The 26,272-nt window shown below is 45.5% G+C and overlaps 1 protein-coding gene across 6 annotated transcripts in view; it reads left to right on the top strand.

The window, feature by feature from the left end:
• Positions 1 to 26,272, top strand: part of ARHGEF2 (Rho/Rac guanine nucleotide exchange factor 2) — a 110,979-nt gene that overhangs the window by 14,764 nt on the left and 69,943 nt on the right. For 3 of the 6 annotated variants that reach the window (XM_083716423.1, XM_083716425.1, XM_083716424.1), the window contains exons 3-7: positions 4,062 to 4,400; positions 9,638 to 9,809; positions 10,719 to 10,830; positions 13,753 to 13,792; positions 18,137 to 18,269. In XM_083716423.1, coding sequence (XP_083572549.1) covers positions 4,120 to 4,400; positions 9,638 to 9,809; positions 10,719 to 10,830; positions 13,753 to 13,792; positions 18,137 to 18,269 — 738 coding nt within the window. In that variant the 5' untranslated portion in view covers positions 4,062 to 4,119. Of the gene's footprint in view, positions 1 to 3,443; positions 3,497 to 4,061; positions 4,401 to 9,637; positions 9,810 to 10,215; positions 10,289 to 10,718; positions 10,831 to 13,752; positions 13,793 to 18,136; positions 18,270 to 26,272 lie in introns of those variants that run through there. The other 3 variants (XM_083716420.1, XM_083716427.1, XM_083716430.1) reach the window with 3 other exon arrangements.

Here is a 26,272-nt window from a genome sequence, read left to right as displayed (position 1 = left end):
AAAGGTAAAGGAACCCCTGACCATTAGGTCCGGTCGTGACCGACTCTGGGGTTGTGGTGCTCATCTCGCTTTATTGGCTGAGGGAGCCAGCGTACAGCTTCTGGGTCATGTGGCCAGCATGACTAAGCCGCTTCTGGCGAACCAGAGCAGTGCACGGAAACGCTGTTTACCTTCCCGCCAGAGCGGTACCTATTTATCTACTTGCACTTTGACGTGCTTTCGAACTGCTAGGTTGTTATGAGGGAGAAATGCTTAGATGAAGGCTAAAATCATGAAGCCACGTTCCTTGTCTGGCATCCTAAAGCTTAGTTAGTAAAATATTTTGGTCCCAGTTGAAAGCAGTACATTGTTTCACTCTGTTTTTACACTTCCTCTGCCTAAATACTGGGTCAAGCTACACATTCAGGCAATTAGTACTGTAATCAGGCTACCTGAGGAGTGCTTTTAAAAACTTAAAAGCAGCCACAGAGGGTCCCCAATTTGGATTGGGGCATTAGCAGTGGGGAAAGAAGTCTCTGTGACACTTCCCTGGTCTAAATACCTCCCAAAATTCTTAATTCACATGTAACTCAGACCTTTGTCTCCAGGATCCTGTCTGTTTTGGACTACATCTCCCATCAGCTCCTGCCAGCAGTACCAGAAATAAAGTTGTTCATTAAAATGGTGGCATTGGGCTTTGAATATACACTCATGATCCATTAATGCACCATGCTCAGGCTAGAGATTTGGCGAGCCTCCAGAATTCCTTGTGGAAAACAGAAATTTAATTTGCAGGATTTTAAGAACATAGGAAGCTGCCTTTTACTGAGTCAAGACCATTGGCCTTTCTTACTCAGTATTGCCTACACTGACTGGCAGCAGCTGTCCAAGGTCTGGGGCAGGAGTCTCTTCTAGCCCTACCTGAAGATGCTGTGGATTGAAGTTGGGGCCTTCTGCAGGCAGGGCAGATGTAAATTATACATAGTTGCTTAGTCTGCAAAACTGAAATTCCAGCTTTTCTTCGCATATCATTTCATTTTTAAATCACAGTCATTTAGAGATGAGTTGGTTACAGGTACAGTGGTACCTCGGGTTACATACGCTTCAGGTTACATACGCTTCAGGTTACAGACTCCACTAACCCAGAAATAGTGCTTCAAGTTAAGAGCTTTGCTTCAGGATGAGAACAGAAATCGTGCTACGGCGGTGCGGCGGCAGCAGGTCGCCCCATTAGCTAAAGTGGTGCTTCAGGTTAAGAACAGTTTCAGGTTAAGTACGGACCTCCGGAACGAATTAAGTACTTAACCCGAGGTACCACTGTATAAATATTTTTACAACTTCAATTAAATGGTCCACCCATGGGAATTTTAAGCCCTTGGAACTACAGGGAGAGGGTTATGTCATGAAATTCTACTCAGTATTGATCCAGAGCAGATTCCAATGTATAGTTAGCAGCGTAACAACTTAAACACATTGCAGGATTCCCAAAAATAGACCAGAGGCAATGAATATTTCATCCAGCAGAGCTTTACTGCTACTGAATGCAAATGAGCATAATGGTCACAAATCCAATACATTCAGGATTGGCACTGTCTATTAGAAATCCAATTGCAGCAGACTTAACTAACTTACAATAACTTACAATAAGTCTAAAATCTTAATACTAAGCATACTACGTGCAGCTCCCCACATCAGAAGGAAGAGAGATAGAAAGAAAGGGAAACCCAGGCTCCTTCTGTCCTTACTATTATAGTCAGCATGACCTTGACAGAAGATAAGAAGAACCAGTTTAAACCAGCTGTTCTCAGCTTCTCTGAAGGAATAACCCAAACATCACGAACCTTCTGCTTGTTTCTTTCTCACAGAGAAGCTTCCAGAACCCTCTTGAATTAATTAGAATAGGAAAGATCTCTACACATCAGATCAATACTTTCTGCACTAAGAAATGCAAACTGACAGGTTACAGACTCTGACAGTGGATCCAAGCTCACTCCATTGCTATTTCCTATCCCCCCCTCAGAACTATAGTTCCCACTCTGGTGAAGGGGAACACACTGGGAATTGTTAAACCACTCTGGGAATTGTAGCTCAGCGCCCTTACCAAACTACAGCTCCCAGGGGAAACAATGACTGCTTAAAAGAGGTATGAATGTGTGTGGTATGAATGTGGCCCATTTCTGGGCCTCTCTCCCCACCTGCTATGTCGTCCCCTCTGAGGTATCTGCAGGTGCCATCTAAATTGGCGTTTCTTTTTGCCGTCTTACCCGTCTCCCCTTTTAATGCCCCCCATTAACGTTGCACAAACAATGCAGAGGCTCTATGCTGTTCCCCTTGTCTGCCCGTCCAGACGCTCAGGCGTCGGCCGCTGGAGACAGAGCCCACTTTTGCCAAAATTCTTCAAAGTTTAATCAGTAACTAAGGCAGCAATGGAGGGAGTGCACTTAAAAGGGGGGGGAGCCTCCCCTTCCTCCTTTTTGCTCTCCCATTTGCCTGCCAAAGTAAACAAAAGAAAGTATAAGGGCATATTTATTTGTTTAGTTGCATTTATATCCCTTCTTCTGCCGAGGAACTCGAGGTGGAGTACATGATTCTCCCCCTCCCCACAACAACAACCCTGTGGGGTAGATTAGGCAAAGAGGCAGTGGCTAAGGCCCCCAAGCTCAAACAGTCAGCTTCATGACCCAGTGGAGATTTGAACCCTAGTCTCCCACTGGTCTTTAATATTTTGAAAGAAAGCGTAGCAACTCTAGGCCTGGCTGGTAGTTGTGAGGTAGGTCTGAATGGCCAATGCCAGGCTGGTGGTGTGTGAGAAACCAGATCCCTTTGGGTTGTTGCCTCAGGAATTATAATTATTCCGGGCCAGCTTTAGGAATGATAATGTTGCAAAGGTATCTTGGAAAAAATATACATTTATAATGGGGGTCCAGGGCCTATAGCTGTATATGAGGCATTTGGCCTAGGCACATCCACACCAGACATTTAAAGCCCTATGGTGCCCCTCTGGCTTCCCCCAAAGAAATGTTGGGTGCTGCAGTTTGTTGAGTATTGTTAGGAATCCCTTATTCCCTTAAGAAAGCTACATTTCCCAGAGTGGCTTAACAAACATATCTGTCTTTCCGGGTAACTGGGAATTGTAGCTCTGCTAAGGGGGAAAAGAAGCTTTTAAGAACTCTCAGCACCTTTCACAAACAGCTGCTCCAAAGGTCGCCAACTCCTAGGGGCTGAGGCATTTTTGCACCCCGCACCCCAAAATGTATTTTTGGAGATGCCTGCAGATCCACGTTTGGCCCCTGGGCCTGAGGTCCCCCCCCAGCCCTGGTGTAGATTTGATGGCTGGGGTTCTGGGTTCCTCTAGAAATTGCATTCCCACTTTGCCAACACTAAATAGGCCTCAGGCAGGCCTGCAAATAGGTGTGTACATCCCTGTCCAGACAAGGGAGTGAGATTGGGTTTGTGCCCGTTGGCCCTGCCTTTCCACGATGGTTGGGTTTCCTGAACTGTGCCGCTGCTTACATAGGTATGAGCCTGTTGATGTGGGTAGGGTCAGTGGGCATGATCCTGGCACCCCCCACCTCCATGTATTGATTCTGCCTGAATAAGGGGCTTGTGAGAGAGTCATCAGGCAGGGCATCTTTACAGAGTTGGATCTTTCCATTTATTTCAGGACCAAGTGAAATAAATGAGTAACATGTAGACACTGCTTGATGGTAAAAAAAATAAAACAACAACCTGTAAAGCAGTTTACAAAAGACTAAAACAATAAAATTATTGGTGCTAAAAACAACTCTTTAAAACCTCAAAAAAACATCAAGACATTACACTGAAGATGCCTGCCTGATATCAATTGACAGGGAGTTCCAAAGTGTGGGTGCCACCACACTAAAAAAAAGCCTAATTTCTCACCAATGCAGAACAGGTATTATGTAGCACCTGTAACAGTGCCAGTTCCATAGATAGAAGTGGTTGAGTGGATTTTGCAGGTAAACTGATACAAGAGTATGTACAAGGGTAATAAAAATGTGTGATGGTTTTTGCAAGCTGGGCTATGCTCTTTTTTTAACATCAGCACCCTCTTTCTCCAGCCCCCCTTTTCATTCTGCAAAGCCTTTCTGCCTTTTGGATCCACAAGCTCCTTGGGAAATGAGCAGTTCTGCCTCCGAACTGGTCCTGACCCCCTGTGAATGCACCCCTTGCCCTTCACGGGTCCAGAAGCGCCGCTGCTTGTCAGCTGTGGAGCCTCCCGCAGGAGGCTGGGAAGAGATGGAAGAGGAAGAAGAGGAGGAGGAAGGTCGATTCCTGGGTGTTAACATGCGCAGGTTGGGCATCCTTGGGAGTTCTGGACATGCCTACGACTCCTTCCGGAGACACAGCTGGGAGCCAGGGAAAGTACTTGAGGATGACCCAGATTTTGATCAGCGAAGGTAAACCATAGTAATATTTGAAATGTAACTGGTCATTCATCTGTCTGTTTGTGGTGAATGCAAACAAATCAGGATGGATGCTCAGTGAGCAACCCACGTAATCATCCGAATATAACCACCCTGCAAATGAATCGGGAAGAAAGCTGGGTAAACAGGTAATGTGGAAGCGATCCTAGTGTCCTTTCAAGAGGGTAGATGATGATGATGATGATGATATTTATTTAGTTATATCTCACCTCTCTGACAGGGACTCAAGGCGGCTTTCAGATAAAATAGAGACCAGGGGCCAGGGGGCGGACAATAATTAAACAATTAAACATGGGTAGACTTAAAACTACATATAAGAACTATCAGATAATTGTAATAAAAAACATCACAGCACCAGCCCTTTGCTCAAAAACAGTCCATTTCCAAGAACCTGTTGGAACAGGAAAATCTTCACCTGCTGGCAGAAGGAAAACAAAGAAAGAGCCAGTCTAACTTCTGTAGGAAGGGAGTTTGAAAGCCTGGGAGCAGCTGCTGAGAAGGCCCTCTCCTGTTAGCCCACCAAGCATACCTCTGAGGGTGATGGGACTGAGAGAAGGGCTCCCCTGAAAAATCTCATTTGAGGGAATAGAGTCTTTCAGATTCTGCAAGTGATGCCCAGCTTCTTTTTCTGAAGTCCTGTGTCTCTTTTTGGTCTTCCCATCAGTCTCTGCTGCTTTTGTTCCCCCTTTATCTCTCCCTCTCAGCAGCCTGTCTTGGAAAACAGCCCTTCCTGATCTATGGTGTCTGGACAAAGCCTTGGCTTCGGGGGCTGCAAATCTGTCGCACTGTTTCTGTAGGAGAGTTTAGGCTCTGAGGTTCTAGCTAGTTCCATGTTCAGGGAGCCTTTGTACTCTTTTAAGAGCTTAAAACAGCTAGGCTGGCAAGGGTGGGGGAGACTGAATTTATCGCAAGGGTGGTGCTAGGGCTTGATCCTGAGTGGAAAACTATGTCAGGTGCTTGTTCAGGCCAGAAGCTGACCTCACTCAGGAAAAGGCAGTCTTTAAGCAGGGCTGAGTATATCCAGGCTTCTACTGGTTGCTCCAGAAGGCAGCAGATAGCAAATGGATTGTGGGCAACACAGGGTGGGTTTTTTTGTAACTGAAAGGGTAGATCTGGAATAAATTCAGGGTGGGGTAGAAATACAATATGGCATTTTGATGCTAATGAGGTCCTGTGGATGCTGAGAGCTGGTGGTTAGAGTATCAGAGTAGGAGCTGGGAGACCAGGGTTCATGAAGCTGCCTGGGTGACCATGGGCCAGTCCCTACCTCTCAATCTAACCTACCTCATAGGATTGTTGTAGGGATTAAATGAAGAGGGAAAGAACTCTGTATACCACCTTGAGCTCCTAGGAGAAAAAGGTGGGCTATGCAGTTGCCTGTGTGAGGAGCACCCATCTCACAATAAACCCACACCTGGAAGTGCTCTATTCAGTCTCTCTCTCTCTCTCTCTCTCTCTCTCTCTCTCTCTCTCTCTCTCACACACACACACACACACACACACACACTTACTTCAACTGCCACTCTTTACTTAGGACAGCTCCTATTTTCTGATCCAGGTTTCTGGAAAATCCCTGCCCCCCTGCCCCCCTTTTTGCCTTGTTACAAACACCATTGTTTTTCAGGTTTCAGACACTCTGTTAAATATCTTAGTGGGAAATACGATGCACCTCAGTTCTTGTGCTCATGTATTTTAGTAGAAGCTCACAAATACAGACTAACTTCAGGTAGGCATTCAATCAAATTTGCTTGCTCCTGTGATCAAACTTTTTGCAGTAATGAGTGATGAGAAAATAAGTATTGAGCAAATGCAATAGAAAATATGGAATAACACTTGCTTTGTCATCTAACCTTCCTGCAAAAAAAATCAGGATTGAATTCTTAATAAACAGGTCACCTGGGAGTACCCGTGGCTGCTTCTACACAAACCATTTAATATAGAATAGTTGTGGGGTGTCCACACAAAACCGTCATCCAGACCACAGAAAGGCTGCTTTCTTGGCATTTATCCAGATTTGTTTGCGGGGTGATGGTTATGGAACACTGGGCTGCTTATTGAGCACAGTGGTACCTTGGTTTAAGAACAGCTTAGTTCATGAACAACTTGGATTAAGAATGCTGCAAACCCAGAAGTAGGTATTTTGGTTTGTGAACTTTACCTTGGAAGCAGAACATGTTTTCCTTCCTGTTGAGTATGTTCCATTTGTAAATTGAGTCCCCTGCTGCTATGGGAAAGCATGCCTTGGGTTTAAGAACGGACTTCCGGAACGGATTAAGTTTGTAACCACTGTATTCATTCTCATTTGTGGGGAAGGGTATAAGATGTTGCATCAAGCAATTGTTATTTCACACTGTCTGGTGCATTTTCCTGTGACTTTCCTTACTATGAAAACCTCCAGGTTGCTTTCCGGGGGTGGAGGATGGGTTTGTTGCAAAAGAACACCAAATCCAATTTAAATGTACAGCCAGCAGTGATGAGGGCCTAGCTCTCTGCAGGTGCTCAAAATAGTTCACTTCTTAAGCTAGCTAGGAAATGCGAAGAAAATGGTCCAAACTACTGTAAAATTTGGAAGCTCTTGGGACCCAGCATCATAAAGCAGGCATGTGAGATCTCAGGCTCAGGGTGGGTGGGTGTGTATGCAGATAGAGCCCTCCAGGCCTCTCTGGGTCCTGCCTTTGGGCATGGCCACTCACTAGCTCTGTTGCTCACCTACATCAAGTGCTCTTACTTGGCTGGAATGTGTCCTTGAACTGTGTTAATGCGTCTTGCTTGCCTGCATAGAGAGGTGTGTGTGTGTGTACAAAAACTTTGAATAGAATGTACCCTACTGTACACATCTATTGCTCTGCCCACTTTTGCTTCTGACCCTGGCCACATCGGATAGAAGAGGTAAAACATTGAGCCAGTGTGGTGCAGTGGTTAGAGTGTTGGACATGGACCTAGGAGAGACCAGGATTCAAATTTCCACCAGGCCATGAAGCTCACAGGGTGGCCTTCAGCCAGTCACTGCCTTTTGGCTTAACCTACCTTGCAAGATTGTTGTGGGGGATTAAAGGAGGAGGGGGAGACCCACTTTCAGCTCCATGGAGGGAAAAAGTAGGATATAAATGCCATAAATAAGTAAAAGAAACATTGCCATTGTGACTGGTAGCCATTGATACCCTTCTGAATTCTATATGAATTTGTCTGACCTCCTGTTAAAGTTGTCTAAGTTTGCAGCCATCACTGCACCTTGTGGCAGCAAATCCCCCAGAATTTATGTGCTGTGTGAGTTGGCTTCTTCCACACAGGAGTGCTGTCTCAGGTCTGTTCCTCCCAGCCCCACTCTGTGTATGGAATTGGTACCTATACCCATTTTTCCAGCTATTTTCACTGCTATTCCAACACTTGACTGTAAACTTGCACCTGGAATCACCTGAACTCTGTGGCGTGGAGTGGGGATCTTCCCAAACTCAGCTTGGTTGGATGGTCCCATCCAAACCAGTCTTGGGTTGCCCCCTGCTGGCAGTAAGGTGTTTTCTTGCTACAGTCTATTCCAGACAACCTGTTCACTGAGCATCCTAATTTGTTTGCAGGGAGATTTGAAGACCTTGGTTCAATCATCACCATCATCATCATCATCAACCTTTTATTCGACCATCAGTCAGAAAAAAGTACATTTGTTAATACACAGTTAAACATCCAGGAAGATTTTAGACCTTAGCCAACACTAAAATGGGCTAAACAGATAGCCCCATATCAATACAGTCAATTATAGTCTTGCGACGCTTAAAAGCTAAAAAAAGAAATTTGGCCACCAAGGAAGGTATAGCTCTAGTGACATTATTCAGCAAGTGTAAAACCTGGTTTTCTCCGGGTAGGAAGCTAAATTGACATAGGAGTGGATCTATAAAATTTTGTCTAAGCTCTGCATAAGACGGGCAAGTCTTGGTTCAATCCCTGGCTTCCCCAAGTAGGGCTAGGAATGCCCCCTGCCTGAAAAATCTAGAGAGCCACTGCCATTCAATGTAAGCAGTACCAAGATGGGTCAATTTGCCTGACTCTGTATAAGGCAATTTTTAAAATTAACTTTATCATACCTTTTTAACTATTCAACCTTGACTTCTGACAAAATGCTGCAGTCAGATTTCTGCCTGGGGTTCCCTTTAACACCTGTGTTTTGAAACAGCTGCTTGTTCCAGGCCCAATCAAAGGTGCTCACCTTAGCGTTCAAAACCCTAAACAATTCAGATCCCCCAAAACTTAAAATACCACCTTCTTCCCTACCATCTTTGGCACCAAGATTAGTGGATCTTTACCCTGACCTTTGACCCTTGAAATGTATGTTTTAGGGCCCACCTTGTTTCTGTGTTTGTAAGTTGCTTAAAACTGTTTTTAATATTGTGGTTTAATTGTTGTAGCCCACCCTGGGACCTTAGGGTGAAGGGCATATAATAAATTGTTGTAATAATAATAATAATAATAATAATAATAATAATAATAATAATAATAGAATTAAATAGCATATATTAAAGTATAGCTCCTCTGCCTCTGACTTGAGGACAAACCCACTTGGGATTTCCAGCGCCACCCCCCTTGCCTTCCCTTTCTCTGCAAAAAGAGTTGCTTGGAAAGACTGAAACTCTCCCCACTTCTGCAAATGTTTTCAGCGGTGGGGAGCTTTAGAGAAGGAAGTGTGCCTCTACAAGTCAGAAGCAGCTTCTCAAGAGCTTTGGGAAGGTGGTGGTGGGAGAGAGACAAAAATCACATTACGCACAGAAGGGATTTGCTGGGTTTCTGATGGATGTCAAGTCCAGCAAGCTCTGGTGAGTATAGTGAGTATGGCCATGCACTCGTGTGCAGGCCAGCTAGCCAAACCAGTGTGGCATAGAGGTTAGTGTACTGGGCCAAGACCTTGGAGGCCATGGTTCTTGCAGCTGCGAGAACTGTGGCCTCCAAGGTCTTGGGCCAGCACACTAACCTCTATGCCACACTGGTTTGGCTAGCTGGCCCGCACATGAGTACATGGCAAGTTGGGAAACTGCTAGCAGGCTGTGAATATGAACTTGGTGCAACCACTATTTTAACAGTTGCACCCTCCTACATCTGTGCACTTTTGAATAATGCTCAGGTTTGAGTCTGCAGTGGGAAGGTCCTTTATAACTGGGTGTGGGTAGCACAACATGGGATCACATTTAGGCTCTTGACTGTCTGATTGGCTTCCTTTCCAGCATGAGTATGAAAGGACTAGCCCACGAGGAAGTTGACTCCTCCACTGAGCAACTGGACGGACATCCTCAGAGCCAAAGAGACCCCCGCCGAGCCCCTATCATCCGTAGCAACAATGAGACGGAGTCCATGCTCTCTCAGGATGAAGAGGAGGATGACCAGGAATTCTCTCAGGTACGGATGTATGTTTAGATTTTTTAATCCCGCTTTCCAGACCCCCAGAGAGGTCATTTTGTTAAAATTCAGGATGCAAAATGTTGGTGGAAGACGCTGTAAGTAGATGCCTGGCTTACAGATGAAAAAGGTCAAGAAACAAAAGGGTCATATTAGACAGAAGGAAGTTACAGGAGGGATTGATTTGATCATGCTAGAATGAGGCAGCAAGATGTTGACAGTCACTTGCATCTCCGCTTCAGAGCCAGGTTGATTTTCCCTTGCAGGGATGGAGGCAGTGCAGTGGCTCAGTGGCTCTTGCTCCTCCAGCCAAGGTTAGAGGCCAGAGTGACCCTCCCCTTTGGCTGTTGCAGTCCCTGGGCAGCTGGCAGTTGGAACAGAATTTCCAACTGCTCTGGCTGTTGGCTGGGGCCCCAAGAGCTGGTGGAGGAGGTTGGAGCCTCTCCTGATACACCTGTCTGGAGCCATTTAGCTCACAGGTATCCATGTCAATGAAAGAATGAATATCCAGTTTCAGATGCTTTAGGGGATCCCATGGCATTTCAAGCAGGTTTAGTGACTGAAAATAAGCTCTTGCATATTCTCCTTTGTTGTTGTCATAATGGTTGCTAAAAACGGTAGAACGTCATATTAAGAATGTGTTTTTATCTTCCCCTTACTTCAGCCTGTATCAAAACTTAGTTTCAGCCAAGTTTCATTAAGGACCGGCCATGGGTGACTTCTGAAATAATAATGAAGAAGTGGGTAGCTTTTAGTTTACTGAAAGCTAGAGAAGTAGTAAGCTGGGCTTTAGATTGGTAGAGTGTATGTATTCCAGATTTCTATGCTCTCCTGCTGCTGAAGTGAGGAATCCTTTGCCCAGGGTTGGTGGTGGTGTTTGTGACATTAATAGCCTGCTCTCATTTTCAGGAACATGCCAAGAGGATGCAAGCATATCATGCATCCCAGAACTCCAATTGCAGCTCTCTGTCCAAATCTGTTTCCATGAGTGGCATCGACAGCTACCCGGCAGAAGCAGATGGTGAGTGTGGAGACTCATGGGGTGGGGCATTTCTAGGCATGGACCATTAAGCAGCACCCAATCACTGCTATCCTGGAAGTGGAATTGAAACTCTGGTTCCAGACCTTTGGAATCCAAATAACATTCTGTAGCTGGGCTGGCCTACTTTCCCCAGCCCCATATGTTTGTGAGGGGAAAGGGAGGGTGATTTTCACTAGCCTTGGGGGGGGTTTGAGAGAAGGGTTAAATGCTGGCTGGCTTTTGCCCTCACAGAACTCCTGATCATGATTAGCCACCCCAAGTGCAATTTAAAGGGGGGCGGGCTGCAGGGAAGCAAACATTATAAAGGCTATGCTATATGAAAAGGGAAGTGATTCTCTTTTAGTGATTCCCAATGTAGGTGGTGGGACGCGGGTGGCGCTGTGGGTAAAACCACAGTGCCTAGGACTTGCTGATCGCATGGTCGGCGGTTCGAATCCCTGCGGTGGGGTGAGCTCCCGTCGTTCGGTCCCAGCTCCTGCCCACCTAGCAGTTCGAAAGCATGTCAAAGTGCAAGTAGATAAATAGGTATCGCTTTATAGCGGGAAGGTAAACGGCGTTTCCGTGCGCTGCGCTGGTGCTGGCTCGCCAGCTGCAGTTTCATCACGCCGGCCATGTTACCCAGAAGTGTCTTCGGACGGCGCCGGCTCACGGCCTCTTGAGCGAGATGAGCACGCAACCCTAGAGTCGGACACGACTGGCCCGTATGGGTAGGGGTACCTTTACCTTTACCTTTAATGTAGGTGGTAGTGCTACCTGAGGGGGTGGTGGAATTTCCTGAGTGGGGTTCTGGTGATGTAAATGACTATCAGATTTTGAAAAGCTGGTATCGTTGGATCAAATTCATCAAGTTTTGTTGAATTAATTAAACTGAATAGTTAAACTGAATAGTTTAACTAGATTTTGAACGAATGTGCAATTAATTGTTAGTGTTTTGAATTCTTTTGTGTTATTATCTTCCATAGTGGCTTGTGCAAACTGCTATTCTGAACAGTGTTTTTACAGGGCAAGGGGCACTGGAGGTGAGGTTATGGAACCACGGGTGTGGTGGCCCGAAAACATTTGGGAAGCACTGGGTTAAGTGATGATTCCTAGAGAGGAGAGAGGAAAATGGCTAGAGCAATCTATATAGGCCATAACTGGCTAGCCAGGCTGTTGAATAGCTGCACAATGGGTCATTACACCTGGGGAAATTGCACAGTTGTTGCACTGTGTTTTTAAAAAGTAGGATTTTCTGGAGCCTGGGTTCAGCCCTAGGCATGCAGAGTGGATGTTCTACCACTGAGCCTCTAGCATCTAGCTGCTCCTCGTTGCTCCCTCTGTGGGGTTCTTGCATGTTCAAACACCAAAACAGACCACAAGCAGGTGGTGTCTGAAGGACCATCTGCTCTCTCAGGTGAAGCCTTCCCTCCAGTTAAGACTCTCTTCTGAGATGAGGTCTTCATCCAGCTGCCAGCTGCCTTTGAAAGTCAGGTGGGGTTGTGACTGGAGAGGGGGTTCTCTCTGCAATTCCACTCCACCTCTGAAATTCCCTCTCCAGGGAGATGTCCCTGTTGTTGTTCCCTGTTCTGTACTGCTGGGGTTTTAACCTGTAATTAACTTCGGCAGTTTCGCTCTGCTTATGCTGCTGCTTTAGTTGTGGGGCTTCTAGATGGGGGTTTATTGTATGATGGGGGCTGCTCATGCTTGCAAGTTTTTTTTTGTGTGTGTGTTTTTTGCAGCCCCCAGGCACCATTATTGGCATCAAAATGCTAGTCCATATCCCCCCTCCCTAAAAATCTGGATTTATCTTTTATATGAAAATCCAGTGTTCAAAAAAACTTGTTTTTTAAGTATTAATTTATTATTAACCGCAACAAAATGTGTAAACAAAAAAAAGAGAAGAAACAAAGAATCAAAAATATAAACTGTAAAGTATGACTGACCAGAGGGACGCAGGTGGCGCTGTGGGTTAAAGCCTCAGCGCCTAGGACTTGCTGATTGAAAGGTCGGCGGTTTGAATCCCTGCGGCGGGGTGCGCTCCCGCTGCTCGGTCCCAGCGCCTGCCAACCTAGCAGTTCGAAAGCACCTCCGGGTGCAAGTAGATAAATAGGGACCGCTTACCAGCGGGAAGGTAAATGGCGTTTCCGTGTGCGGCTCTGGCTCGCCAGAGCAGCGATGTCACGCTGGCCACGTGACCCGGAAGTGTCTCCGGACAGCGCTGGCCCCTGGCCTCTTGAGTGAGTTGGGCGCACAACCCCAGAGTCTGGCAAGACTGGCCCGTACGGGCAGGGGTACCTTTACCTTTACCTTTATGACTGACCAGAAGGTCAAAAGTATAAAAATACAACACAGCTCCAAATGGGTAATAAAATATTAACTCATGCAAATATTCCTTTTACAAATAATAAATAATAATACAAAATAATAAAGACATGTAAAAATAAAAGTATTATCCACCTGTGAGTTCCATTATTATTAAGAATAAAGGTTCTATACTCTTAAATGGGGCAGACATTTGCATATACTGGTAGCTCTGGGTGACCATGTGCCTCAATATTTGTATAAGAAGGGGGGGGGGACTTGTTGCAAACAAGCCCTGTGCAATGATTATGCCAAGGTTGCAGGTTTGATCCCCATAGGGGACAATTGCATATTCTTGTGTTTCAGGGGCTTGACATTTACAATTCTGATTCTATGATATCTCAACAACCCATTTCCAGCATTAAGATCTGCCCCCCCCCCCCCATCTGGAATCACCCTCCTTGTCGCTGTCAGTTTTGTTTTCATGGTTTTCATTGTTGATATTTCACTGTTGTGATTTTAAAGCGGGTAACACATGAGGACTTTCTGAAGTAGAAAGGTGGGATATATACCTTGTCATTCAAGTAGATAAAATATGTCTCTTCTCCCTTCCCTTGCCAGGGATCTCCCTTTATGGTGACACTGTGAGCCTGTCCAATGGGTGAGTCACACTTCTTGCCCTTCAGATATGACTGAGGGTGGTGGGATTTGAGCTCGTAGCTCAGCTCCTGACCTGGGAGTCCTTGGTCTCAAGGGGAATGGCAGCATTGTTTGGCTGATATGGCCGCACTTGCACGATTCTCTTTGCACTGCTCAGATGTGTAATCCAACTTTTCCATAACAGGTCTAACTTTGAAGGGGAGAATCGTAGCTGTTTAATTATCACTAATGTTAAATCTTCCCCACTGTCGGTCCCTTGATGCTCCAGGAAAAACCTCCTTCTCCCCTACCCTCTAGGGATCACTGGCACCAGTTTTATTTTTAGAAGTTTGCAGGCAGTGGGGTTGGGGTGGGGAGGATACAAAAAAGAAAGCAACCAGGCATATGTGTAGGCCAAGTACTTTAGGGTAGACCTGGAGTGCTAGTGATGCAGCCCTCCTTTGAAACCTACACTTCTCTGAATTTTGCAGTGTAGTTCTCCAGCCAAGACATTTGTACAAAAATGCATATACTGGGGTAAAGCCTGCATATAAATGTGCATGTTAGTGAAAATCATGTACAAAAATGCATGCTCAGACCCTGATCTATACGTAAGAATCCCTCCCAATCGGTTTGATAAAATAAAACAGTGTGGTGTAGTGGTTAGAGTGCCGGGCTAGGACTTGGAATAAACCAGGGTTCAAATCCCCTCACCCATGTAGCTCACTGGACGTGACCTTGGATGACAAGGAAAAACCACCCCCACTACAAAATCTAGTTGCTGAGCCAGTTAAGAGCCAGTAGCCTTACCTACCTTGCAGGGTTACTGTGAAGATTAAACGAGGGGGAGAACCATATATGCCATCTTGAGCTCCTTGGAGAAAAATATGTTCTGTGAGCCGCCCTGAGACCTCCGGGTATAGGGCGATATATAAATTCAATAAATAAAATAAAAAGATGGGATAGAAGGGCATTAAATAGATAAATAACACTGTTTTATTCTCTTAGGGTATATTTTTGTCTTAATGCAAATTATTTTTCCATTGTAAACAGTGTATACCACATTGAGTTTTAAAAGATATTAAATGTTTTTTAAAAACCTTTTAAATTGGTGGTGGAGAATTTATGGCAAATGGACCTATCTTGGACCTCCAGAGGGTCCATTTTGGCCCATCAGGCTGTTTTACCCAAACCACTCCCATCAGCTGACATCACTGGTGACATCAGCTGATGGGCAGGAGGGCAGGATTTAACCTTGCATTGGATCGCAAGTCCTAGCAGTAGGATTTAATCTCCGCTCATCTGCTGGTGAATGGAGATTAGAGATCACTGTAAGATTAGGGATTTAAAAGAACGAGACTCACAGAAGTAACTGCCAGTCTCTTCTTTCTTCCCTTCTAAGTCCGCATCTTCCTCTGATCTTAAAGGGAGCGTTTTGCAAGCAAACCAGAGCATGGGAGACACACCCACCCATCCTTGCCTTTGCTTGCAAAAACACCTTTCTCTTTAGAGTTAAGAGGAAGAGAGAGAGAAAGGAGCACAAGCAGTCGATCCTGTCTTAAAGTGCTTGGCAAATACTGTACACACTTTGAAGCAACCTCCGCCTGAGAAGAACAGGTTGGAGACTACTTCAAAAGACCTCTTACAGCTTTAAGACAGACTGCTCTATAGTGGTTGCCTTTGCAAGTCTCCCTGTGTTCTTATTTTAAACCCCCAGTACTGGGTTTAAGGGGGAAGCGTGGGAAGACCTGCAAAGCTGCATGAATAATTTTGACAGGAGGGTGCTGGCAGCTTCACCTGCTGGCAATCATGTGACATCATAACGGTATCACATGACAGGTCAGTGGCCTGTCAAATTTGGCCTGCAAAGCCAATCCTGATAAGGATATGGTCTTGGAAGCAAAAATAACTTCCCCACTCCTGTTTTCAATGCATTAGGAAGATTGCTTTGTTAAATGTGTCTATTTGGCAAAGTTGCATACAAAAATGTGTATATTAAGAGAAACTGTAGTAAAATTATGATGGGTTTTCCTGAAGACTTTATAATACAAACTGGAAATGTGGAGTACTGCAGAAAGTAATTGAAATTGACTAATCTGCTTCTCCCGAGGGGGAGAGCTTTCTGACACATCTCCTGAGGCATAAGCAGAATTGTAAAAGGGGGAAAACTTAAAGAAGAGACAGGCACTGAACATAACAAAATTGTACCCCAAACAACTCTTGACCATGTGTTATTTGTTATGCTGCTTAGAGAATGACAAGATCCAAAGTGGAGTTTTCACCAAATACCCACCCCCAATAAGCAAACTTGCTTGCCCCATGAATTTTAACATTTGGATATGGAGCATGTCAACATTAAGTTAAATAAAACAATTAAAAAAAGAAGCACCTAACTCAGGCCTTCCCCTGGCTGAATTGCTGTTCTTAGTTCGCAGCCAATTCACAGAAAGAGTTTTTTTAAAGCTTTGTGGTTTTGTTTTATTATTTGGTTGGTTGGTTTTATATATTCTTGTTGACTGCTTAGTCTATATAAAGCAGTTTATAAATTCTTAAATCAAACAAAACATACACATTGAAAATACCTTCTGGCACAGAGGGCTTAACTTATACTGGGGAAGACAAAGACAAGAGATGGAGGAGAGGTCAGGGGGCTGTCCCATAAAAATCCCAGCATTCTCAATCACACATTATCACCACCATCCTCTCTATAAATTCAGAGTACAGTCTCCCCAACCCCCCACCCCAGTATTTGAGAATGTGTCCGTTCTTCCCCATCGCTGCCCCTGCCAATTCGTATTCCCATCTTCATTACCAGGACTCATCTGGTAGGACTTCTGCTATTCCATGGGCTGGCTTTTTTAGGAGCTGTGTCTTGCCTTTCCAGCAGTGGGAGAGCTGGGAAACAGAATTTGCTCTATCAGCGCTGCTGTGGCAGCTCCACCAGGCACCTCCTGCCCCTGAACTGTGCCAGCTGGGCACTATAGGAACAGCTGTTCAGAAACTGGTGCCTGAGTTTTGGTTTTGATTTTCCTCTTCCCTCCCCGTCCCTTTTCCTTACATGCCACATTTTTTAGATTGTAAGGTAGGGATTGCATGTGAGCTGCTGTCGGAGCCCTTTTGGCTGAAGGGTGGGGTACAAATGAGCTAAATAAATAAAGTTCAGTAATACTTTTCCCCAGAATATATAAAGGGGGTGGAGATATTGTTCTCTTCATAATAGACAAATAATAATAAGATTATTACTATATATGTTACCCCCGCTTTGACTTTGAGGCAGGTTGTTGTTGTTGTATTGCATTTATATTGCATCTTTTCTCCAAGGAGTACATCTTTTCTCAAGGTGATGTACATTGTTCTCCCCATCCTCATATAATCCCAATAACAATCCTGTGAGGTAGGTTAGGCTGAGAGGCAGTGACTGAGCTCAAAGTCACAACTAGTGAACTTCACAGCTGAGCAGGGATTTGAACCCTGATCTCTCTCAGGTCCTAGTAGTTCAACACTCTAACCGCAAAACCATTCTGGCTCTTTAATCAGTTTAATCAAAACAGATATAGATAACTAACCTAATACAATACAATATGAAACTCACCTGAGCATCTGCAATAAAAGACAGCAGGTAAGAATTACAAAGCAGAGTGAGGGATTACGGGAATTAAGATGTAAATAAAAATGTATTAACCCAGTGCTGAAAACATCATTAAGTCGGCACCAGGATTGCCTCTTGAGGGATGCTATTCCAGACCTCCTCTTTGGGATTTGCATCCTGCGCTTCCAGTAAGGAAGGCACTTGGATCAGGGTCTCAGCAGAAGATCTGAGGCAGCTAGCAAGCTGGAATGGGCAGAAGGGTGTGCTTTCAGGAATTTGGATGCCAAGCCACTTAGGGCTTTAAAGGGAAGCACCAAGCACTGGTGGTTGTTTTTTATGATTGGAGTGATGAGCTCAAATATGAGGGTAGCAGTGAAAGATCTGTGGCAGTCGATTCCCACACAAATGGAAGTCCTTTTCAGGAGAGACCCCAAGATGGGACCAGAGGGGGAGCCTCGCTGCCTGTGAGAGGTTCTGGGGCATTGAAATCTCTGCTCATGGCCCAGGTGATGATGTGCAGCCTGCCTCTTTTCTGCTCTCTGCTAGTGGAGCTTAAGCAAACAGTGATGCTTCTGTGCTGCCTCTCCCCAGCCGGGAATAGGAGCAGCCACCCTCTGAGGTCACTGGGGGCCGCCAAGGGAGCCGGCCCCTCCCTACTTCCTGGCCTAGAAACAATAACAACAAAAAGGGGGATTGTTTGGCTTGGGTACCAGTGAGTGAGTGAGTGTGTGCTTGTTTTGCTACCTTCCTCCTTTCTCACTTTTTCCATGCTTTCAGCTTCGGCGCTGGGAGCTGCGGGCGGCTGGACGCCACCACGGTGGAGGCCGAAGACCAGGTGCACCCACAGAGGGAGGGGACCACCCTGGGGCGGACCCTCAGCTTCTTAAAGAAGATGACTGGGAAGTCAAAGGTAGGGCCTTGGAAGTTTACAGTTTGATTTCATTGCTGTGTCTTTCATCCATGCGAAACTGATCCTGTATAAGCATCGATTTGTACACGGCCTCCAAATCTCTCCGGTTTAACAGCTTAATGCCTACAGTAATGAAAATTAATTGTTTTCAATCAGTTTCCCAATGCAGGTTTCCCTGCCCCCCCCAAAAAAACCCCTGAACAAAGTGCTCACAGTTTTCTCAGCATCTCATTTTCTTTCTTTCTTTTGGTGAATATTTCTTATTTCATTTTATAGTGTATATAAAACAAAGAAAATTGTTATAACAGATGAAAATCAAAAGAGCAAAAGCAAACTATAAAATGAGCATGTAAAATGAGTACAGTTGCACATGAGTTAAAATAACAAAGTCCAAGTAAACAACATCAGCATTATCTAATTATCAAGTATAATTCCAGATTTGCCAGGCTTGCAGAAGGGTTGCCTTGAAAATGATGGTTCCATTGTATGCGTAACACCAGACTGTCATGCCATATAAAAAGTGTCTGGTGCTTCTAGTCCTTGTCGAAATCTCAGATTATGCGTAGTTTTCTCCATTATAGCTATATTCCAGAGTCAATGGGACCAGCAGTCCAATGTAAGATTTTGGGTTGTTTTCCATTGAGATCTCATTTTCTCTTTGTCTTGTTAACCGTTAAGCTTTGCAGTTCCTTAAACCCTTCTGTTAACTTCGGGCATTGGTAATTTGCTTCTTATAACACTATGCCAAACTAGATGTGCCCCCCCCCCAAAACCCTACTTTGTTTTTTTCAAGCAATAGTAGCCTGGGATGTGTGAGAGAGCCACAGTGTTGAGGGGTGGTGGCTTTCACTCTCCAGCATTGTTTTCAGAATGGAAAAGTCCCCACTCCTCCCCAAGCTGATACATGCCCTACAAGTCTCCCCATCACATGTTGGCTGCTTTTTATATTGCTTAGCTCTTTTTTAAAAAAGCTATTTGGGCTCTGAAAGTGTGCTTTTGATACTCCATAACAATTGGATAACATGTATTTGAATATCCCCGTGAAATTTTGCATTAATTGCCCAGTAATATGTGTGTGTGTGTGTGTGTGTGTGTGTGTGTGTATGTTTATGTGGGCATCCGATTCCCCCCCCCCCCCATTTTCATCTCACTTTGGGTCTACTAAACTTCCAAGGTGGCCTGTAAATTTGCTTTCGTGTATTAATTTAAATATGTTGATGCCTATAGATTCTTACTGGGGGCGGGGGGGGGGGAGTGCTAGTGTCTTTCTCCTTTATTCTGGGTATTTTTATGTTGGACTTTTCAACTTTGTTTCTGTGCTAGCACTTAAAGCAGATCCTACTAATCCCCACCCTGGGATTACCAGTGCAATCCTAACCCCTGGTCCCTTCCTTTGGAGGAAATTAGGATATGGCAGAGCCCCTACTTGGGGCTTAGCACTGGCAGGCCACTCACTAGTGTAAAAATGCAGAAACTACTGCTGCAGGCTTCAGGTTCCTTGAGGGGCCTGATCCTGGAGCTAGTGCAGCAGAAACAAAAGGGTAGGAAAACCTGCTGACTCCTTCCTCCTTGGCCAGCAGCAGGACTGAGGATTGTTCTGCCTGTTGTTAAGTAGAGACTTCATGAAAAGCACCACCCTTAAGCAGGCCACAGTCCCCAGTAGTCTGTGTGTTGGGCTTTGATTACCTTTGAACTGGGAGAGCAGCACTCTGTACCTGCTGTCTCACGCTTTAGTTTAGGCTCTGGCGCAATGTGAGCTCTTGTTCGCAGTGATTGTTGTTATTATTAATCATAATAATTACATTTATAAGCATTAATTAATTATTATAGTTAATAATAATAAATTTATATGCAACTTGTATGTCAAAATTCGAGAGCCAGTGTGGTGTAGAGGTTAGAGTGTTGGAGTAGGACCTGGGCAAGACGAAGATTTAAGCCACCATTGAACCAGGACGCTCAACAAGTGAATCCGGGCCAGTCACTCATCTAACCTACCTCACAGGGTTGCTGCAAGGATAAAATGGGGAGATGGAGAACTATGGACATGCCTCCTTGAGCTCCTTGGAGATAAAGGTGGAATATAAATGCAATAATAATAAAAAAGGCTTCTAAGCAGTTTACAACTATAGAATCAATCTTTAATTAAAATGCACAGTAACATCTTTAATTGCAATGCACAATAAAACAAAAAATTATAAAGCATCACAGTTAAAACAGTTTAAATAATAAAACCAGAAGTTCATGTCCGGGGTATTGCTTTCCTAAACAGGTGTGCCTCCATCAATCAGCGGGTTGCCAACACTGATGGGGGCCTGTCCTATTTTATTTAAAAATTGTATGTGGCCTTTAAAAAAATAGTTGTATTTGGGTTTGCTTTGACAGGAATTAATTGTGCAATGTACTCTGCTGCAGTCTGTACCATTCTGCAAACCCTGCTGTTCTCTGATGTGTCCCTTTCTCCCCACTGCTCCCAGAGCATGCCTTTGGGCCCCTGAGTGATTCCTAGCTGGTGTGTGTATAGATCAGCCTAATTACATCACCTATCTCTGTTTGGACAATCTCAATTAACACTTTGTCAATTTGATTATATTTGGGAGAGCCTTTTCCTCATTTTATAATTGCAATAAAAAGCATTGCAGGAGCACAGCTGCTAAAGCTATAGCTTTTGATGCAGCTTGAGGGCTCCTCGTAAAAAGGTGGGGAGAACCCCCCTGTTCCAACTATTTTGCTACTCTCCAGAGGCACAGGCTACGCAAGCAGGAATGAGTCTTTCTCACTGTGACTCCAAACTGACTAAGATCTGAGCATTTATACTTAACCAGACTCGGGGCGGGTGAAAGAGTGGCAAAACTGTTCAAGAGGTGGTGCTGTTTCCCCACTTTGAAAATGAGCAAAGTCTACCATTTTGGCCAGTTTTATAGTGATTTTAAAAAAAGAAAATGTGCAAAGTGTTTAGCAGTTTTTATTTGGTTCCCTACTTATCCACCACAACTATCTTCTAAGTCTACATCACCGAGGGCCAAAAGGCACCTTATATGCTCAGCACTACATAATAAATTCTCTCCTACTCCCCACTTTTAAAACTAAACTGGAAGCAGCACTTGAGACTTCATGTTTTAGGGAAGCTGCCTTGCACCATGTCAGACTATTCACCCACTCAGCCTGGTGTTATTTACTCAGACCTGCAGGGCCTCTCCAGAGGGGGGCTTGGGCAGAAAAATAGTCTTTTCCAGCACCTGCTCCCTTGAGACACTAGGGGCTGAACCCAGGACATTTTTGCATGCAATGCCGGGGTTGTGGCACTGAGGTTTTACCCCTGCTCCTCACCTTGCCGTAGTTGGAGGGATGGGGAGGTGAATGGATAAGGCTGCTTAACCCTTTTCCTTCCATGAGTGTAGTCAGGTTTTTTGGGGGGGCAGGGCTTTTTGTGGGAGGCAGAACTGACTTGATTAGTCAGTTAAATATTTCTGTTGTTTTACTTGATCTAGGCCCATGCTTCTGTCTGTCTTTGCCATCAAAATTTTGCACCAGCTGCAGTTTCCAAACCTAAAGGCAGCCCTACATATAGCACATTGCAGTAGTCCAACCTAGGCATTACCAGAGCATAGGTACCAGACATTAGGCTATCCCTTTCCAGATAGGAGTACAGCTGGGCCAGCAGTCAAAGCTAATGGAAGGTACTTCATCAACTGAGGCCACTAGAGTTTCAAGTGACAGCAAAGGATTCAGAAGTACCCCTGAGCTATGTGCCTGCTCCTTCAGAGGGATTGTAACCCATCAAGAGCAGGGTACCTCTATCAGACCACCCGCTATCAATGTCTCATTCATGAATGGTTTAAGCAGGTGGAACAGGGGAAGGTGGCATCTTGCTTTTGCCTCAGGCAGCAAAATGTCATGTGCTATCTATGGCTTTCGACACATGTGTGAGGCCCCAGCTGCACTATCCATTTAAAGCAGGACCATGCCACTTTAAACAGTCACAGGTTCCCCCAAAGAATTCTGGGAAGTGTGGTTTGTTAAGGATGCTGAGGGTTGTTAGGAGACCTCTACTCCCCACCCACCTCCGCCACAGAGCTACAATTCCAAGAGGTGTTAAACAGTCAGTCCCTCTTCCCAGGGAACTCTGGGAAATGGAGCTTTGTGAGGGGAATTTGGAGTGGTGGGTGGGTGTCTCCTAGCCACTCTCAGCGCCCTTAACAAACTGCACTTCCCAGGATTCTTTGGGGGATGCCATGGAGGAAGCAGTGGCATGGTACTGCTTTAAACAGATAGGGCAGATGCGGCCCAAGTCTGGTTCTGGACAACACATCAAACCATGGCTGAGTGCAGCAGCAGAAAGACCAGAGAAGGTACAGAGCAGGCACCTTCTCCTCTTTAGGAGACGCCACCTGTTTGCATATTGACACTAAGTCTTGATTTGGCTTATCCTTGGGAACCAGAGGCGCTGGCCCTTCCAAAACCCTGAGCCCCTAAAACTGCCTTCTCCTCAGCTTCTCTCAGTTCCTCAAAAAACTCCCTATATCTTGTACAACAGCCTCTGGAGTGATGAGGTCAGAAGAAGTCGTGGCCTTTTCCTGCCTCATGCCAGGCCGAGGGTTTGTTTACACAGCGATTAAGGACACCACCCTGGGCTTTTTCAGCCATGGCCTCTTTGGTTTGGAAGGAGCTTCCAGCCATTGTTTCCTTGGGAGCAGAGCCAGAGAAAGCGGGGCTTTCCTCACACGCTTAGGACGCGCAGGGCTAGAGGTAGCTCTACCACAGCACAAATAGGAGGAGGCCGATTGTGGGTGTCCAAATCAGAGTCTAAGAATGCCAGGGGCAAAGGGAACAAATACCCCTCAAGTCCACCTCCTTATTTCCCAGCCCACGAGTAGGGCAGGAAGGCTGCATCTTGGACATGTCGCTTGACGCTGGTATTTAGTGGTAGGCTCCTGCTGAATATGGAGGCTCTACTAAGCCACTACGGCTAATATAACTGTAATGGATTCTGATCTGACTGAGGAAGCATAGCCCAGTGAGATGTTTCTCTGGCAAAAGCCCCTCCAGAAGGAAAGGCGGCCGCACAGGAGATACTCAGAGAGCCACTGGGAAGGCCTTGGAGGTCGCCTAGCATGCCCGTCCTGGTTGAATGCAGGATTCACAGTGCAGGATACAACCGCAACATCCCTGACAGATGGCTGCCCAGACTCTGCTTAAGTACCTACGGCAAAGGAGAGCGACCCCCCTCCCAGTGATCTGTGCCAGTATGGAACAGCTGCTACCCTTAGGAAGCTTCTCCTACAATGTGGCCAAAATCTCCTTCCGTGCAGTTATCCAAGCCGCTCTTGACCCACTGTTTCTAATCCCACCCTGCGGAGCCACAGAGAACCAGTCTGCTTCTGTGTGACAGCTTTTCAGATATGATTCGAAGATTGCAACGTAAGATGGGTCAGGCCATTGGCCTGCCTATAGTCCAGGATCCTGTTCACACAGTGGCAAAACAGGTTCATGGGGGAAACCAGCAAGGAGGAACCCAAGCCCCAGAGCCGCCTCCCTGCCTGTGGTTTCCAAAAACTGGTATTCAGAACCATTGCTGCCTCCAACAGTGGAGGTGGGACATACCTTCTGTTATAGCCTTCGTGAATTTGTCTAAGCCTATTTTAAAGCCATTTTAGGTTGGTGGCCATCATTGCCTCCCATGGGAGCGAGTTTCAGAGTTTAACTCTGTGCTTCACTGGATGTCCACGAGTTCTGATGTTAGGAGAGAGGGAGAAAAACTTCTCTCTGTCCACTCTCTCAATGCCGCACATATTTTTATAAACCTTCATCACATTGCCTCTTGCTTGCCTTTTCTGTAAACTATAAAATCCCAAATGCTACAACCTTTATTCGCAGAGTAATTGCTCCATCCCCTTGATGATTTCAGTTGCTCCTTTTGGAAACTTTTGCATCCTTTTTGAGGTGAGGTGACCAGAACTGTGTCTCCCCTTCATTCTTCTTTTCTGCAACTCTTTCAACCATTCCACAGAGACGATTTAGCTTCCCAGCTCCCTCCCCAACCTGCTCACCTCCTCTGAGCATTCAGAACTGGATGCATGATGGCAATGGTATGGTCTGCCTCCACAGATAGAGCAGCAGTGCTTCTCAATACCAGTTGCTGGAAGCCATAGGAGGGGAGAGGGCTTTTGTGCTCAGATCCTCCTTGCTGGTTTTTCCACAGGCATCCGGTAGGCCATTGTGAGAACAGGATGCTAGGCTAGATGGGCCATGGGCCTGATCCCATGCTCTTATGTCTCCAGATATAGTCTGACCAGCTTCCTTTCATTTCAGTAGAGCCCATGCCAGGATAAATTCCCTCAAGGCTGTGCCCTGTGTCGATTAGGGTATACAAGGTGGGGTGGAGGCTGTTCCCCCTTTGGCACGAAATGTCTCAGGATGGCCCTGGAAGGAAGGGGATCCAAGCTGTCTTGCCCCCATATTTTCACAAGACACAAAACTCCAGTCACCACCAGATCCACACTACACATTTAAAGCATGTTCAACGCACATTCAAAGCACACGAGACGCCCCCAATCCCAGGAACTGTAGTTTTCCCTCCGCAAAGGTACAATTTCCAGCAACCCTTACAAACTACAGTTACCCAGCATTATTTGTTTGTGGGGGGGGGGTGTCATGTGCTTTAAACATGTGGTGTGCTCCTTCCTTACCTCTCACTATAGCAGCCTCCGCCAACCTGGTGCCCTCCAGGTGTTTTGGACTACAACTCCCACCAGCCCCAGCCATTATGGCCAGCTCCTCTAGACAGTGGCTGCTCTCTAGTAAGAGGGGAAAGGGAAGGGAAAACTTGAAAGATGCCAAGGTTGCTGCTGCCCCCAAATAATGTAAAAAAATAAATAAATGCAACAGTTTCTAACATCCGGTTTGTGATATCTTAGTTCACCAGCTACAGGCTGCGCTTTAAAAATAATAATAATAATAATAATAATAATAATAATAATAATAAAAGCACTTTGGGATGGTGAGCCTCTCTTTTCAAGCGTCTTTGATGACAACGTCCTTCCTCCTTGAAGTTCAGAGCATTTCCTTTATTTCTCAAAACACACAAGAGGAAAGCCTGCCTAGGAATCCACACCTTTGTGCCAAGATTATTTTCCTTCTTCATAGAGAAGTAGTTTAGCCCAGGATTCCAGATCTAATCTCAGTCTTGTGCCCCTTCTCCCCTCTCCCACTTCTGTAAGGAAGTGTGTGTGGGGGGGGGGAATCTAGATTACCAGCCTGCTGTATAACATGGTCAGGCTCTGCCCAGTGATGGATTTGATGTGTAAATGCTTGCCCTCTGTGCCCCTCTAGGCTGCTGCAAAGCTTTCTTTCCCTCCTCCTTCTTAAAGACATTTCCTTACAATTGCATTCTTGTCTGGGCTTCTAAATAGGGAGGAGGGGAAATGAGAAATCACGCACACACAGTTAAGAACTTAACTTCAAATTACTAGCTTGGATCAGTCCTACTCAATTCAATAGGGACAGTCCAAGGCTCAGTAGCAGAGCATCTGCTTTTCAGGCAAAGAGTACCAGGTACAATACCCTGCAGCATCTCCAGGAGAGACCTCTCTATGAGACCACAGAGAACTGCTGCCATCAGTATCCACAAAACTCCCAAGCGCCAGGTGTTTTCTGATGGGGTGGGGGGGGGAGAGTTCACTGGCAGAAGGGTTAAAACTGGCTGTTGCTTGTAGCCTGCACACCTCAGCCCTAGTGCTAAACCTGGCACTGCATCATTTTTTAAAACCCTCACCTGCCCCAATTGTGTCTAAGTGGTATTACAGGGCCTTTTTTCTGGTGGCACCCTGCTTGGGGAACTCTTGATCTGCTTGTCTGGCATTTACTATGCTATTATCTTTCTCAGTCCCAAGAAGAAATTGTCTTTATGCCTACCTCGTTTTACTCCAGTAGTTTAAAATGATTCTGGCAAGCCACCTTGGGGGCTCATAAGGTTGAAAGCTGAGATTTAAGTGGAGAAAGAATAA

This window comes from Podarcis gaigeae (genome assembly GCF_964106915.1).
Source record: "Podarcis gaigeae genome assembly, chromosome: 16".
Taxonomy (NCBI): Eukaryota; Metazoa; Chordata; class Lepidosauria; order Squamata; family Lacertidae; genus Podarcis; species Podarcis gaigeae.
The sequence above is the reverse complement of the archived record's forward strand: the minus strand, read 5'-3'. Positions and strand labels throughout refer to the sequence as shown.